This window comes from Desmodus rotundus, chromosome 3, assembly GCF_022682495.2.
Source record: "Desmodus rotundus isolate HL8 chromosome 3, HLdesRot8A.1, whole genome shotgun sequence".
Classification (NCBI taxonomy): domain Eukaryota; kingdom Metazoa; phylum Chordata; class Mammalia; order Chiroptera; family Phyllostomidae; genus Desmodus; species Desmodus rotundus.
Window position 1 is genome coordinate 75,459,376 of NC_071389.1, and position 12,678 is coordinate 75,472,053.

The 12,678-nt window shown below is 40.2% G+C and overlaps 1 protein-coding gene across 1 annotated transcript in view; it reads left to right on the forward strand.

Annotated features, from left to right (window-relative positions):
- The window catches only part of KIF13A (kinesin family member 13A), a 203,432-nt gene that overhangs the window by 107,701 nt on the left and 83,053 nt on the right, over positions 1-12,678 (forward strand). Inside the window, exon 4 of the mRNA XM_053920223.1 lies at positions 1,816-1,876. Within this exon, the coding sequence (XP_053776198.1) occupies positions 1,816-1,876 (61 nt within the window). The remainder of the gene's footprint in view (positions 1-1,815; positions 1,877-12,678) is intronic.

Here is a 12,678-nt window from a genome sequence, read left to right on the forward strand (position 1 = left end):
GTTGGCTGAAACTATTGTTTCATAGCTGTTCATTTTAGCCTTGTTTCTTGTAAGGCCAGAGTGAATGTTTGCATAAGTCACAAAATTGAATTTGGACTTGGGATTGATGATGTAAGTTGTGTGCATACTTGACTCAGTTTTAAAGGCATTAATGTATATGTAGTGCTGACACTATTGAGAGCATAACTTAATCTTTTGATGATAAAGTACCTCCTTTCACGTAAGGTCTCAATGCCATTAATCATACAATAAATAACTATAATGCAATTACTGTGAATACTGAAGGATACAAATACAAATCAGGTATGGTTCCTGTCTCAAGGAACTTAGTTTACCAGTGGAGATAAAACATATATGTGGATCATACACAGGATTAGCAAAAAGTAAAATAATTGGTATAGGTGTGTCACATACACACACAAATGATTATACGATGTTGTGAGAGTTTAGAGAAGGGAAAGCTAATTCCTTTGGATGGCACCAAGGAATGTTTCCTAGAAGAAAAATATATTGCATTGGGCCTTAAGGAGTATGAAGCGTTTTGAAGGGTGGAAATGAAGAGAACACCGATGACGGAGGTGGGATTGTGACTCCAAGGTGCTGACGAGTTCAGCTGAAGCATAAAGAAGTTGGGGGACATAAGCTGGAAAGGCCTCATTGTGGCCAGTCTCAAATGCCAGGTCAAAGAGATTGGGTTCTGTTTGCTCAGTGCTTAAGATCCTTTGGAAATGATTAGGCATTAAGGGTCCGGTCCTTGGAAAGTTTGTAATTTGCTATGTGTACTACCGGGGTGGGGGGGCAGAGGTAGGGTGGGCAGGGAGGCTGTAAAAAAGAGCCCAGGAAAGTAGCTGCTGAGTCACCTGGGCCAGAGATAGCTAAGAGGTAGGCAAGTTTCAAGGCATGTTGGCAGGTGTTAACTCAAGAAAGGATTTCCTCACCAAAATTAATTGGAAAAATAAAAAGTTAATTAAATTGATTTATTTGCTGGAGGACTTTTCGGAACCTTAAATGTTGAGAATCTCAAACAGGGCAAAATGTACACTATTTCTAACACAGTTTAGTCTTTTTTTTTTATGGACTGTCTCATGAAACTACTGTTTCTTGGAGCACACTTTAGGGAATGTTCCCTATGCATTTGATAATGATGGCCGGAACATGAATGGTGGTCATGTGCATGGAAAGCAATGACTAGATGAGGGTCCTGAGGGAGGTAGCATCAGTCATTCCTCGTAACAGTAGGCATTCAGTAACTGTGCAGAAAATGAATGCATGCAAGAGTGGATTACTGATTTATTGACAACACTGGGTCCAAGACTGCGTGCTGAAATAGAAGAGGAGATGGTGTCCGAGATGGCAGCGTGGGGAGTTCTCAGCTTTGGCTATTCTAGAAATGGCAGTGTCATGAAAAGTTAGAAGAAATTGGTTTAAATGAAAGTTGATCACTTTAGTGTTTCTGGAGAAGCTGTGGGAGATCCAGCCAGAGGGTTACAGCAGAACTGTTGGCTTGGTAGAGGAGTCATTTTTTTTCTCAATAAATGTATAATTTTAAAAAAATTGGTTAAGATGTTTGCTTGTTTGAATTCTGGATAAGTAGCAATTTTCATGGATAGCTTAGTCTAGTACTAGAAGATAATCAACAGTTTAGTCAAAAAGAAACTTCAGGGTTAACAAAGCATCAAACCTATGAAGGTTTTTAAAAAATCGGACAGTAGCAGGCATCCTGACCTTCATCAGTGAATTTTTTATTTTTTGCAGTCTGATTTACTCATACAAGTCAATGAATTTTTAAGTTTAATATTTTGTTCTTTTATTCAGGTATTTGCCTTTGATTATTGCTTTTGGTCCATGGATGAATCTAACACTACAAAATATGCTGGTAAGTTGGCTCTCTTTCTGCAGTTGATGGTTGGGCCTCTGGCCTCTTCTTCCATTACATCTACTTTCTTTAATTATTCTGGCATTCTGTTTTCCCCATAAAATTCACACTCATTCTTTCGAATCTAGTGCATGTGCTTAAAAGTTAGTAAAATGTGATTTTAGGATTCGACTCAGCCACTAGGTACTGAGAAGTCATGGACAGGTTCCTCCCCCTGCCCCAACCTCATTAAGCTTTAGGTTCTTTACCTATAAAGGGTATATTAGTATCTCCAGACATGCTCCAAGGATTAGAGATAATGGGGAACCATCTCAACTTATAAATGGTAGCTGTTGTGATTGTCGCATAAGAGGAGATTTAGTGTACCATGCCTTTCCTTGTCATTAACTTTCAGGGAATGCATGGCTCCATTTTCATAAGTAGAGCACAGGTGCTATTGGTTTCCAGCACCCCCTTTATGTCCTGAGGATTCTAAAGCAGTCATCGGTGATATAACTAAAACACACTTTCCTCAGGGAAACATTGCCTGCTTGCCCCACATTTTGCTGCTGTTTCATTCTTGAGGCATTTTATCCCCTATTCTGTCAGACACAAATGACTGCTAATTTTATTATTATTTGTGATCCTAGGTGAATCTTAGCCTTTCCTAGGAGTTCATTGCAATTGCTTTAGCTTACGAGCAAAGCATTTGTTTAAGTGGAGGGAATCTTTGATTCCTTCCCTTCTGACTGTGTCCCCATTTTCTTGGATGTATAGTCTTAATGAGTGTTTTTTCCTTATTTCTTCTTACAAGAGTATCAGCTGAATCACTTTCCCATTTACTTAAAAAAAAAAAAAACAGTGGGGAAATGATGGAGAGGATGTAGGTCTTAAAAGATTAGAAAGCAAAAGAAAGTTACTTGCTTGTAGGGGATTTTATTGACAGCCTTTTCCTTTCCAGGTAGAGCAGATTTGCTGAGAAATTATTTGATGTATATTTTTCAAAAGTTAGTGGTTTGAACTAGGAAAATTCCTTTAGTTGGTCACATTGGGTAAATTAGTCTTTCTTCCCAAGCATCAGTTTCGTGACTTCAGCAGTGTATTTTATTAATGTGAGTAATAGTTCTTAATGTTTTGTCTTTTTATTGGTCCTTTGGGACTTCAGATAACAAATTCTACAGAGTCTGTATCCCTGAAACCTATGTAATTTTACTAACCAATGTCACGCCAATAAATTCAATAAAATAAATTAATAATTAATACATACATACATACTACAGAGTCGGGAACAGTCTACCTTGATTGTTAGCACTGTGTGTATTTTGGCTGGGTGTGTCCTTGTGGATTAAAATAAACAACAAAAGTATAACATTTCCTACTGTAACAGAAACAAATGAGGACCAATACCATAGCTGTACAAAGCCCAATCCCTCACCCTGTTCAACCGATGTGATTCAGGATATAGCCAGACATGTCTTTTGGAATTAGAATTTTTCTCATTCACTTCTCAAATACTTTCAAGGACTGCTCATCACATAATCTATACTTCTTAGATGACATTTAAGGTCCTTTATTATATAACCTCAGTCTACCTTCCTCACCCTCTACTCCATTACTCCCCACCACCCATTCTGGGCCCCAGTCCAGTGTTATTGTTTGTTCTTCTTATAGAATCCAGGAAGCCAGAATAGTTTCTTATGTGTTCATGAATCCTTCACTATGTGTGCAGCCCAGGAAGCCTTTGAGAAATTAAAAACTAAGTTGGAAAGCAAAAGAATTCATAACAACAGTAAACATTTCAGGTAATATTTAGTTAAACTCTAAATTTTACAGGTTAAAACTGCTATGGAAAAACCCTGGAAAAGCAAGATCTGGAAAGACTGCAGTTGCCTGGGAAGGCATCATAGAGGAGGGGGGACTGAAACTGGACATAGAAGTTTAGCATAGGTTTAACCAAAGGGGCGGTACAGATAAGAGGAAGCAGCATGAAGGAAAGCATATGGACTCAGAAGTGAAACCTGGGTTTTAACTTCTGTTCAACATAGTATTAGAAGTTCTAGCCACAGTGATCAGACAAGAAAAAGAAGTAAAAGGCATCCAAATCGGAAAGGAGGAAGCAAAACTGTCACTGTTTGCAGATGACATGATTGTGTACATAGAAAAACCTATAGACTGCACCAAAAAAACTGCTCTACCTCATAAGTGAATTTGGCAAAGCAGCAGGATACAAAGTCAATATTCTGATATCAAAGACATTTTTGTATACCAACAATGAAATATCAGAAAAAAATCAGGAAAAAAATCCCATTTGATATAGCAACAAGAAAGATAAAGAAAGACAAGAAACCTAGGAATAAACCTAACCAAGGAGGTAAAAGACCTATACTCAGAAAACTACACAACACTGAAGAAAGAAATTAAGGAAGACACAAACAAATGGAAGCATGTACCATGCTCGTGGATTGGAAGAATTAACATCATCAAAATGTCCATACTACCCAAAGCAATTTATAGATTCAACACAATCCCTATTAAGGTACCAATGACATATTTCACAGATATAGAACAAACATTTCAAAAATTTATATGGAACTATAAACAACCCTGAATAGCTGCAGCAATTTTGAGAAAGAAGAACAAAGTAGGAGGGATCACAATACTTGATATCAAACTATATTACAAGGCCACAGTAATCAAAACAGTTTGGTACTGGCATAGGAACAGACACATAGATCAGTGGAAGAGAATAGAGAGCCCAGAAATAAACCCAAGTCTCTGTGGTCAATTAATATTCAACGAAGAGGACAGAAGCATAAAATAGAGTAAAAATAGCCTCTTCAACAAATGGTGTTAGGAGATCTGGACAAGCAAAAAAATGAAACTCTACTACCAACTTACACCATACACAAAAATAAGCTCAAGGTGGATAAAAGACTTAAATATAAGTCACAACACCATAAAAGTCCTAGAGGAGAACATAGGCAAGAAAATCTCAGATTTTCCATACAGTAATATTTCCACCAATAATATTTAAATTGGTTTAAATCTCAAGACACCTGCTTTGGTTCTCTTTGACAATTTAACCTCTCTGAGATACAGTTTCTTTTCTGTAAAATGATAAATGTGGAAATGATAGTACCTACCTCATATGCTGTTGCAAGAGTTAAATCAGTAGGCGGTGCCTGTAAACAATACATCTGTCTTATCCATATGTGAAGATGCAGAAGTGGGAGAGAGTGTGACTAGTCTGGAAGACTAGTGCCTCTTGGGGGAAGCAGTGGGAGACCCAGTTGTACATATTGAGTGAAGCTAGATAATAAGAAAATTTAAAAGCTACCCTAAGAAATTTAGATTGATATGGTAAAGAGAAAAAAGGGGGGGTCTGTTGGAGTGATGTGGTTAAAATAATGCCTAAGGAAGATTTTCTTTCTTTTCCATATATCCTAGCATCACACCCTCGTCGTTGCCCCTAGAAACCATTCTAACCTGCTGCAGTGTATCACTCATGTCCTTCAATGTAGGCCAAACTAATGTTTTTACTAAAAATAGCTTTATTAAGTATAGATGGTAAAATTCAAGTGTGAAACTCAAGATTTCTGTACCCCTTCAGTAAAAACAGTATGTTCAGAAATATTTAAAAAGATAAAACTGATTTGTAAATATACTGATAGCCTAAAATTTACTAAATTTTAGTTTGTATGAGTATATCAAATACCACCTTCCAGTTAGCTCTGAAATAGGATTCTCTTGCCTAATAGAGCAATGTCTACTTACCAAATGTCTTATTCTTTAGATATCCCCATTATTATACAAATACTGTGACTGCCTTAGCAAAAAGTAAAATCTTGCTTATTATTCTCTCAGATTTGTTTGCATTCTTTGTAAATACTCTGTCTAGTATGTTACTCGTAGATTTGTTAATAGGTAATTTGATTTCCTTTCTCTTTATTTAAAAAAAAAAGCAATTCCTTCTTAATTGTGCATAGAAACATTAAAATAGAAGCATTCATTCTCTGATGGGAATTAGAGGAAATGGAAAAGGGGAAGCACATATTTTTTGAAGTCAACCTATTTTTCAGGCTCAAAGAATAATGGCATCATTGATACTGAATGGGAGCTCTTAAGGCAGCTCTCAAAACTTGGGGGTGGAGGGGGCAGAGTGAACAGGGGAGTGAGAAAGATAAGTGCATGGATTGAAGGAGTGAAGAGAAACAGGACTCTAAATTTCATAAAAATGAAAAATGTTAAACTCACAATTACTTTCAGACTTTCTGATTTAGAAATACGTAGTTCAATAGTGTATAACAGCATTGCAGTGGGTTGGTTGGAGTAGTGGAAGGCTGTGGGCTTCTGAGTCAGACTGTCTGAGTTCAAATTCTGACCTCACCACCTTCTATCCGTGTAAGGTTGGGTGAGTTACTAATCTCACCTTGCTTCTCTTTCCTATATGTTAAATAAAGAGAGTAATAGTTCTGGCCCTGACTGGTGTGGCTCAGTGAGTTGGACATCATCCCACAACATGAAAGGTCGCTGGTTCGATTACAGGACAGGACTCGGCCTGGGTTTCGGGCTAGGTCCCCAGTTGGGGGTGTGCAAAAGGCAGCCAGTTGATGTTTCTCTTCCACACCAGTATTTCTCCCCCTCTTTTTCTCCCTCCCTGCCCCTCTTTCTAAAAATAAATAAATAAAATCTGTTTTTAAAAAGATAATATTTCTGATTCAAGGACTAAATGACCCGTTCGTGTGAAGTACTTAAGCCAGTACTTGGCACATAGGAAAAGCTCACATAATATTTATCATCTTTATAATTGTTACATTGTAGCAGGAGTAAGGGTAGTAGCATCAGTTCTTTGGAAAGAAAATACATTGTACTAGTGTTTGCAAGACCTGGTTTAGGAGACATTAGCCATATTTCCTACTATTAGCTAGCTGTTTCAACCCTTTTCATCTCATGGCACACGTAAACTAATCATAAAATTCTGTGGCATCCCACCAAATGTAGTTTTTTCCGATCTGACAAAAAATAGGTATAATTTTGATTCATTTACACTGAACAGCTATTGTTGTGTTGGCCGGTGTCATTTTTTTATTTGACAGTCTAAGGGAACAGAGGTCAGTGCCCCTGACTAAATAGTCAGGTGTTGCGTGTTTTGAAAAATCTGGCAGCGCACCATAGTGCCTTTTGCAGCACACCAGTTGAAAATCGCTGCCCTAGACTGATTTCAGATCTCCCCCAGCTCTCTGATTAAACATGAATTAGACATTTTATGCCGGCCACACAGCTGTTGAGATGGACTTTTCAGAGGCAAATCAAAGGCTTGTTTGTTAAGCCGTTTGAATGGCATTTTATCGTGCTTTGAGACGTTTTACATTTTAACTATATTATCTCTTCTTGTTTTACCTTTTGGTTAGGTAGTCATAATAATGCTTGTCTGGCACATAATTCTGAGTCTTTAAAGCAAAAATCCTTGTGTCAGAGCTAAGAAAAAAACAAGTAACCTGCAGAGTGAGGCTCCCAAAGCATGGCGTTTCTGCACAAGCCCACATCTTCCCCTGCAACCCCACATATATGTGGATACACATTTAGGATTGTAAAGTTATATTTCAGTGACGACTGATAAACTCGAGAGCGTCATGACGGATAATAGGTCTTTGTAAATGTTTAAATCACTGCTGATTGGAATGAAGGCCTTCTCAGCAATCAGTCAACGATTTCTCACTGGTTAAAATCTATCAGGTTGGTGCATAGCAGTGATGTCCAGTAACCTTGCTTTTAATTTTTCTTTCTTGTAGGGGAATATTTTTCATAAACATAGTTTTCTATAAACCTTCATACCAAAAATAAAAATCAGTCTTGTGGTAGCATATCTGGGATCAATCCGGGCCTGAACGTTTCCTGGCCTGAGAGATTCTAAACTATTGACTTAGAAATTATATAACAATTCTCACCATATGGCATGTTGCTCAAATTTGCTGAAGCCACGTGTTTTCGGTCATGGTTAATACCCTGCAATTCAGGAGAAAGGTTGCACTTCTGCTAGCGTTGCTTTATGCTGTGAGGGGACAACTGAGTGTGTCCCAGCCTGGCTGTTGCTGTGGGGAGAGCAGCCACAGTTGATTCTGTGCCCAGGGCTGCAGATTTTATGCGCTGGGAGGTAGAAATGATTTCTCTGTCACATTGTTTAACAGTGCATCAAAGTTTACATTCGAAAGCTGACAGTAGCCAAAATAGAACTGATAGTTTCAGCAGAGTCCAAAATAGTTGTTTAACGCACTGCATTGGTTATTTTATAATACTAAAGTATATATGAAGGACTCAATAGGTGCTATGCAGAATGAATACTCAGTAACATTAGCTGTTATCAAAAATGTAGTTAGGAGAAGCTGTAGTGGCTGACTATTGGAAAACTTTGTCAAAGCAGAGATTCATTATAAATGGTGCATGCCATCTTAAAAGACATTCATGAAACAGTGTGACCGCAAAGTCCTTCTGGATTTTTCTTTTATATAGTCTTTTATAAGTTGTCTCGCCCACACCTAATTTGACAATTCTTGTGGTGACTGGCCTTTATCAGGTTGTTGCTAAGCATTCAACTTAGTTTTCTTTTTGCATTTGTTAGTTCAGTTATATAATTACAGAGAAGTCCAACCAACATGGACCAATTTAGAAGCAAACACGTCTGACCCTTTGTAAGAATATAACTCGGCTGGTGGAGTCCAGAGAGCAGTCTCGCAGCTGGTGGTGCCGCGTGCACTGGGCATGCAACGCTGTATTTTATGTATGGAAGAGAGAATGCCGGTTAATTGGAGAATCGAATAAGTGTAGGTCAGCTAAGAAAAATTTCTCTGGCCCTGACCAATGAGGCTGGATCGGACATTGTCCTGCAGTGCAAAAGGTCGCTGGTTCGATTCCCAGTCAGGGCACACAAGCTTAGGTTGTGGGATTGGTCCCCCATTCAGGGGTGTGTATGAGAGGCAACCGATTGATGTTTCTCTCTCACATCAATGTTTCTCTCCCTCTCTTTCTCCCTCCCTTCTCCTCTTTCTAATAAATAAGTACATATTTAAAGAAAAAAGAAAATTTCTCTGAAACGAATGAGCTAAGTTGATATTGTTAAATTATTAAAAAGAGTGTGTGTGTGCGCTTCTGTTTTTTAATCCCACCTGTTGACGTAAGAAATGCCCAGATCTGTAGAGAGTATGCGTGAGTTTATTTGAGCCAAACCGACAACAATTTCTGAGAAACAGTATTTCAGTGAATGCATGACAGTGCTCCCAAGAACGGCCGTTTTGCAGCTTATTTTGTACATTAGAATCAAAGAAGGAGACAGGAGGGAGGTTACATGGAATCCATTGGTGGTAGCATAGGGAGCCTGGAGAAAGCAAAGCAGGGAAATCTCTGGGATGGCATAAAAAGGCAAAATGGAGAAACACATTCTTCTTTTACATTGGTGGGCACCGGCTTGGTACTGATTTTCGTGTACAGCACTTGCAGGTGATATGAGGGGAGTGAGATCACAGTGAGTGGTTCTGTGGTCTCCTGGCTCTGATGCCAGGTTGTACCATGAAGGGTCCAGAAAAAGGGGATCACTCTGACATTTCAGAGGTATGTTATCTACATGCAAAGGGTAAAGACCAACCTTTGTCAAGGAAGCTACAGGCCTATAATGTTACTACCTGCCCCAACTCGCTTTTCGTGAGGAATGTTTGTGATCAGACAATCTGTGTGGTTACTCTCAGTCTCTGAGTTTGTCGGGCCCATTATATAGGCTTCCCCTGGGCCTGTCAGGTATAGTATGTGGCCCCCTTTCCGTCCCCACAGCCACCCTCTTCCACACTACCTTTCTTTGTCCACGTCTTTTCCTTAGACTCTTTATTGGCACCCAGAGACATCGTTTAACTTAAGTGTATTTATAGGCTCGGATAATAACAACATCAGGTACTATAGTTCCAGGCACTAGGCTCTCGGCACGGTGTACATACTTTCACCTGCAGCAGGTTGTTTTACTGTCAAAACACCTAATCAGGTAGAAACTTTATTGTTTTCATTTTATAGATGAGGAAACTGAGGTTTAGAGCCCCTGCTACCTGTGAGCGAGCTGAGAGCAGTGGCAAGCAGGATTTTGGTCAATGACAATGATGTGTGAAGACTTCTGCAATTCTAAGCTCTCCTCTTCTCTCTCATCCCAAGAGAGGCTGTGTTCAGGAAATCAGATTCGAGTGCTGTGCCTTGGACCCCCGCCAGGAGTGGTACTAATGGCATTCTCCCTCCTGTCAGGAGTTCTCTGAGAGTCCTGAGTGCCTGTATTTGGGTTGGGCTTTGTTTCAGCCTCCCCTCAAGTGCTGTAAATATTGCGCACCCCTCAGTCCAAAGGAGATGTTGAGTTAAGCCTGCTGATACATCAGACCATGTAAAACACTTTTGAGCAGGTAGAGATGAAGGAAGGTTGCTGTTTCTGCAGTTGTTGTGTGTGAAAATACCCTCCTGAATAACTCCAAAATCTTTCTATTAGACAATCCTCACAGGTAAGGTGGCTTATTTTTTTTTCTTTCATCCTGAGCACCAAAGCCTGACCCTCCCCTCAGCGAGTCAGCCACTTTATCTGGCAACAAAAAAGGAGCCAAGTGTCACTGCCAGCTCACGATTAGTCCCAGCACTGTCACTGGGGTGGAAACATCCGTCCGGGTGAGTCACCCACGCGAGGCCACAGGACTCCCAAGGACTGCAGTGCTGATCACTGTTGGATGCCACCATGGAACTGTTACCCTCGTGGCCCAGTTTCTCAAGATCCTTTTACCAGGTCCCCTTAATGGCAGACTACTCTAGTTGATTAAAGTTTAAACCTCGTGTCACCAAGTTCAACCTTAGTTCCTTTACCTGAACTCTGTCGTTTTTTGTCATTTAACTTAAACCAGGTTTAGAGTCACTACTTGCGACAATTTCTGAGAGTTGTACTATTTGAGACAGGGATTTACTGAAACCTCGTCCAAGTTAGGCTCATTCCTCATCCCCGCAGGCATGTGTGAAGAACCTGCCTGCGCTTGCACTGTCCAGGTGCTGTGATTTGGAGCTGGGCCACCTGCCAAGTTCAGACTCATCAAAATCGCTGTGGCTGTCAGCCCTGTTCAGAAGTAGAAAAACATCCTCACAAATGAACCGGCCTGGGAATTCCGAATCACAAGTAATGACCCTAACCATTTTTTTCCACGCTAACTCCTATGAGAACCAGACAGTGTTTAAACTGATAAAATGATTGATCATGTTAAAACCTTGCATGCTCTTTCATGTAGCTACTTTAGGCAAATGAGAAATATTCTGTGTATATGTTATGTCCGGCCTTGTATTCCCATACGTGGTGTTTCATTTGACTGTGATCTGTGTGAGGCTGCCTTGTTTAACACAAATTGCAAATGGGAGAGGGTATGCCCACCCATTTTGTTCTCCCATTTCCTAGCACACAGCCCATTGTGATGTTTCACCCTCGTGCCTCTTCAGTACTCAGATGTTAGGCATGTGAATGAGAGGCGCATTTTCCCTTCCATCCCTAGTTCCTGTGCTTTGCTGTCAGGGCCCTGCTGTAGAGAGAATATAACCTTGGTTACTGGGCTCCCAAAGCACGTGCCTAGGAGCTTTGAGTCCGTTGCTGCTATACCCAGTAGGGACTGATTATGCACAAGTGTGGAGACTCAAGAGTGTTAGCTCTTCAAAGATCTGTATCATACGTGACTCAGGGCTGGGTGGATCGGTCTATGACTTTGCTTGCAGAAATTCCATACAGGAACCCTCTCTACTGTTCTGACATTGTGTTATGCGTTGCCTTGGGCATGACTGTGCTTTCTGACTTGTCCACACATCTTACAGGATGTCTAATCATAAACTCCACAGAAGAAATTGGCACCTTGGTCATGGTTACTAACAAGCGAGGTCAGGTTTCCCCTGTGGACTCCCTGCATCAGGCACGTGGAGCTGACATCTACAGAGTGGCCACCTTCTCTCTGGCATCAATCCTGCTGAAAAGCCACAAGGTTCTTGGATTTAACAGTGTTGTGGCTTTATTTGGCTTATCTGGGATAGAAACAATAACTCTTAGATCTCCTTGCTTTCCACAGGACTTCCGAACTTTCCCTTATGGGCTGGTGCACGTTCCCCTAGACAAATAGCTGTGTGAGTGTGAACTGTAGACAGGAAACATTTAGGGTGGGGATAGTGCATCTTTTATGGATTCCTTGATTCCCACCACCCAGCATAAATAGCTCCTTTTGTGTGTGTGTGAACTTAGCTTCTTAAAGCAGTTGGCAAGTTTTTTTCCTATGATGAAAAAGGAACTGCTGTGTTTAAAAAATAAAAATGAACAAAGCAAAAAACCTCAGTCTTTCAGATGAAGCAAACTCTCCTTAATAGATTCGGTAAGGGTCATGGGAAGCTGGTCGTGTTGAAGACAACATAGAGGCTGTATAGAGTCTACAGGGGCCCTGGCTGGGTGGCTCGGCTGGTTGGAGTGTTATCCTCTGAACCAAAGGGTTGTGGACTTGGTCCCTGGTCAGGACGTGTACAGGAGGCAACGGATGCTTGTCTCTCTCTTACATCGATGCCCACCACCCCCCCCTCTGCCCTCCCTTCTCTTTCTAAAATCAACGACATATCCTCAAGTGAGGATTTCTTTAAAAAAGAGTCTACAGTGCCCTAAAAGTCCTCAAAACAAAAAAAAAAAAATTGACTAAGTATAACCCCAGCTAGGGATTAACAGAGCTAAAATGGCACCAGAATAGAAAATTAAGGGAATTTTATGAATATGTTTCTTTTTTAAAAAAATTTAATCTTTA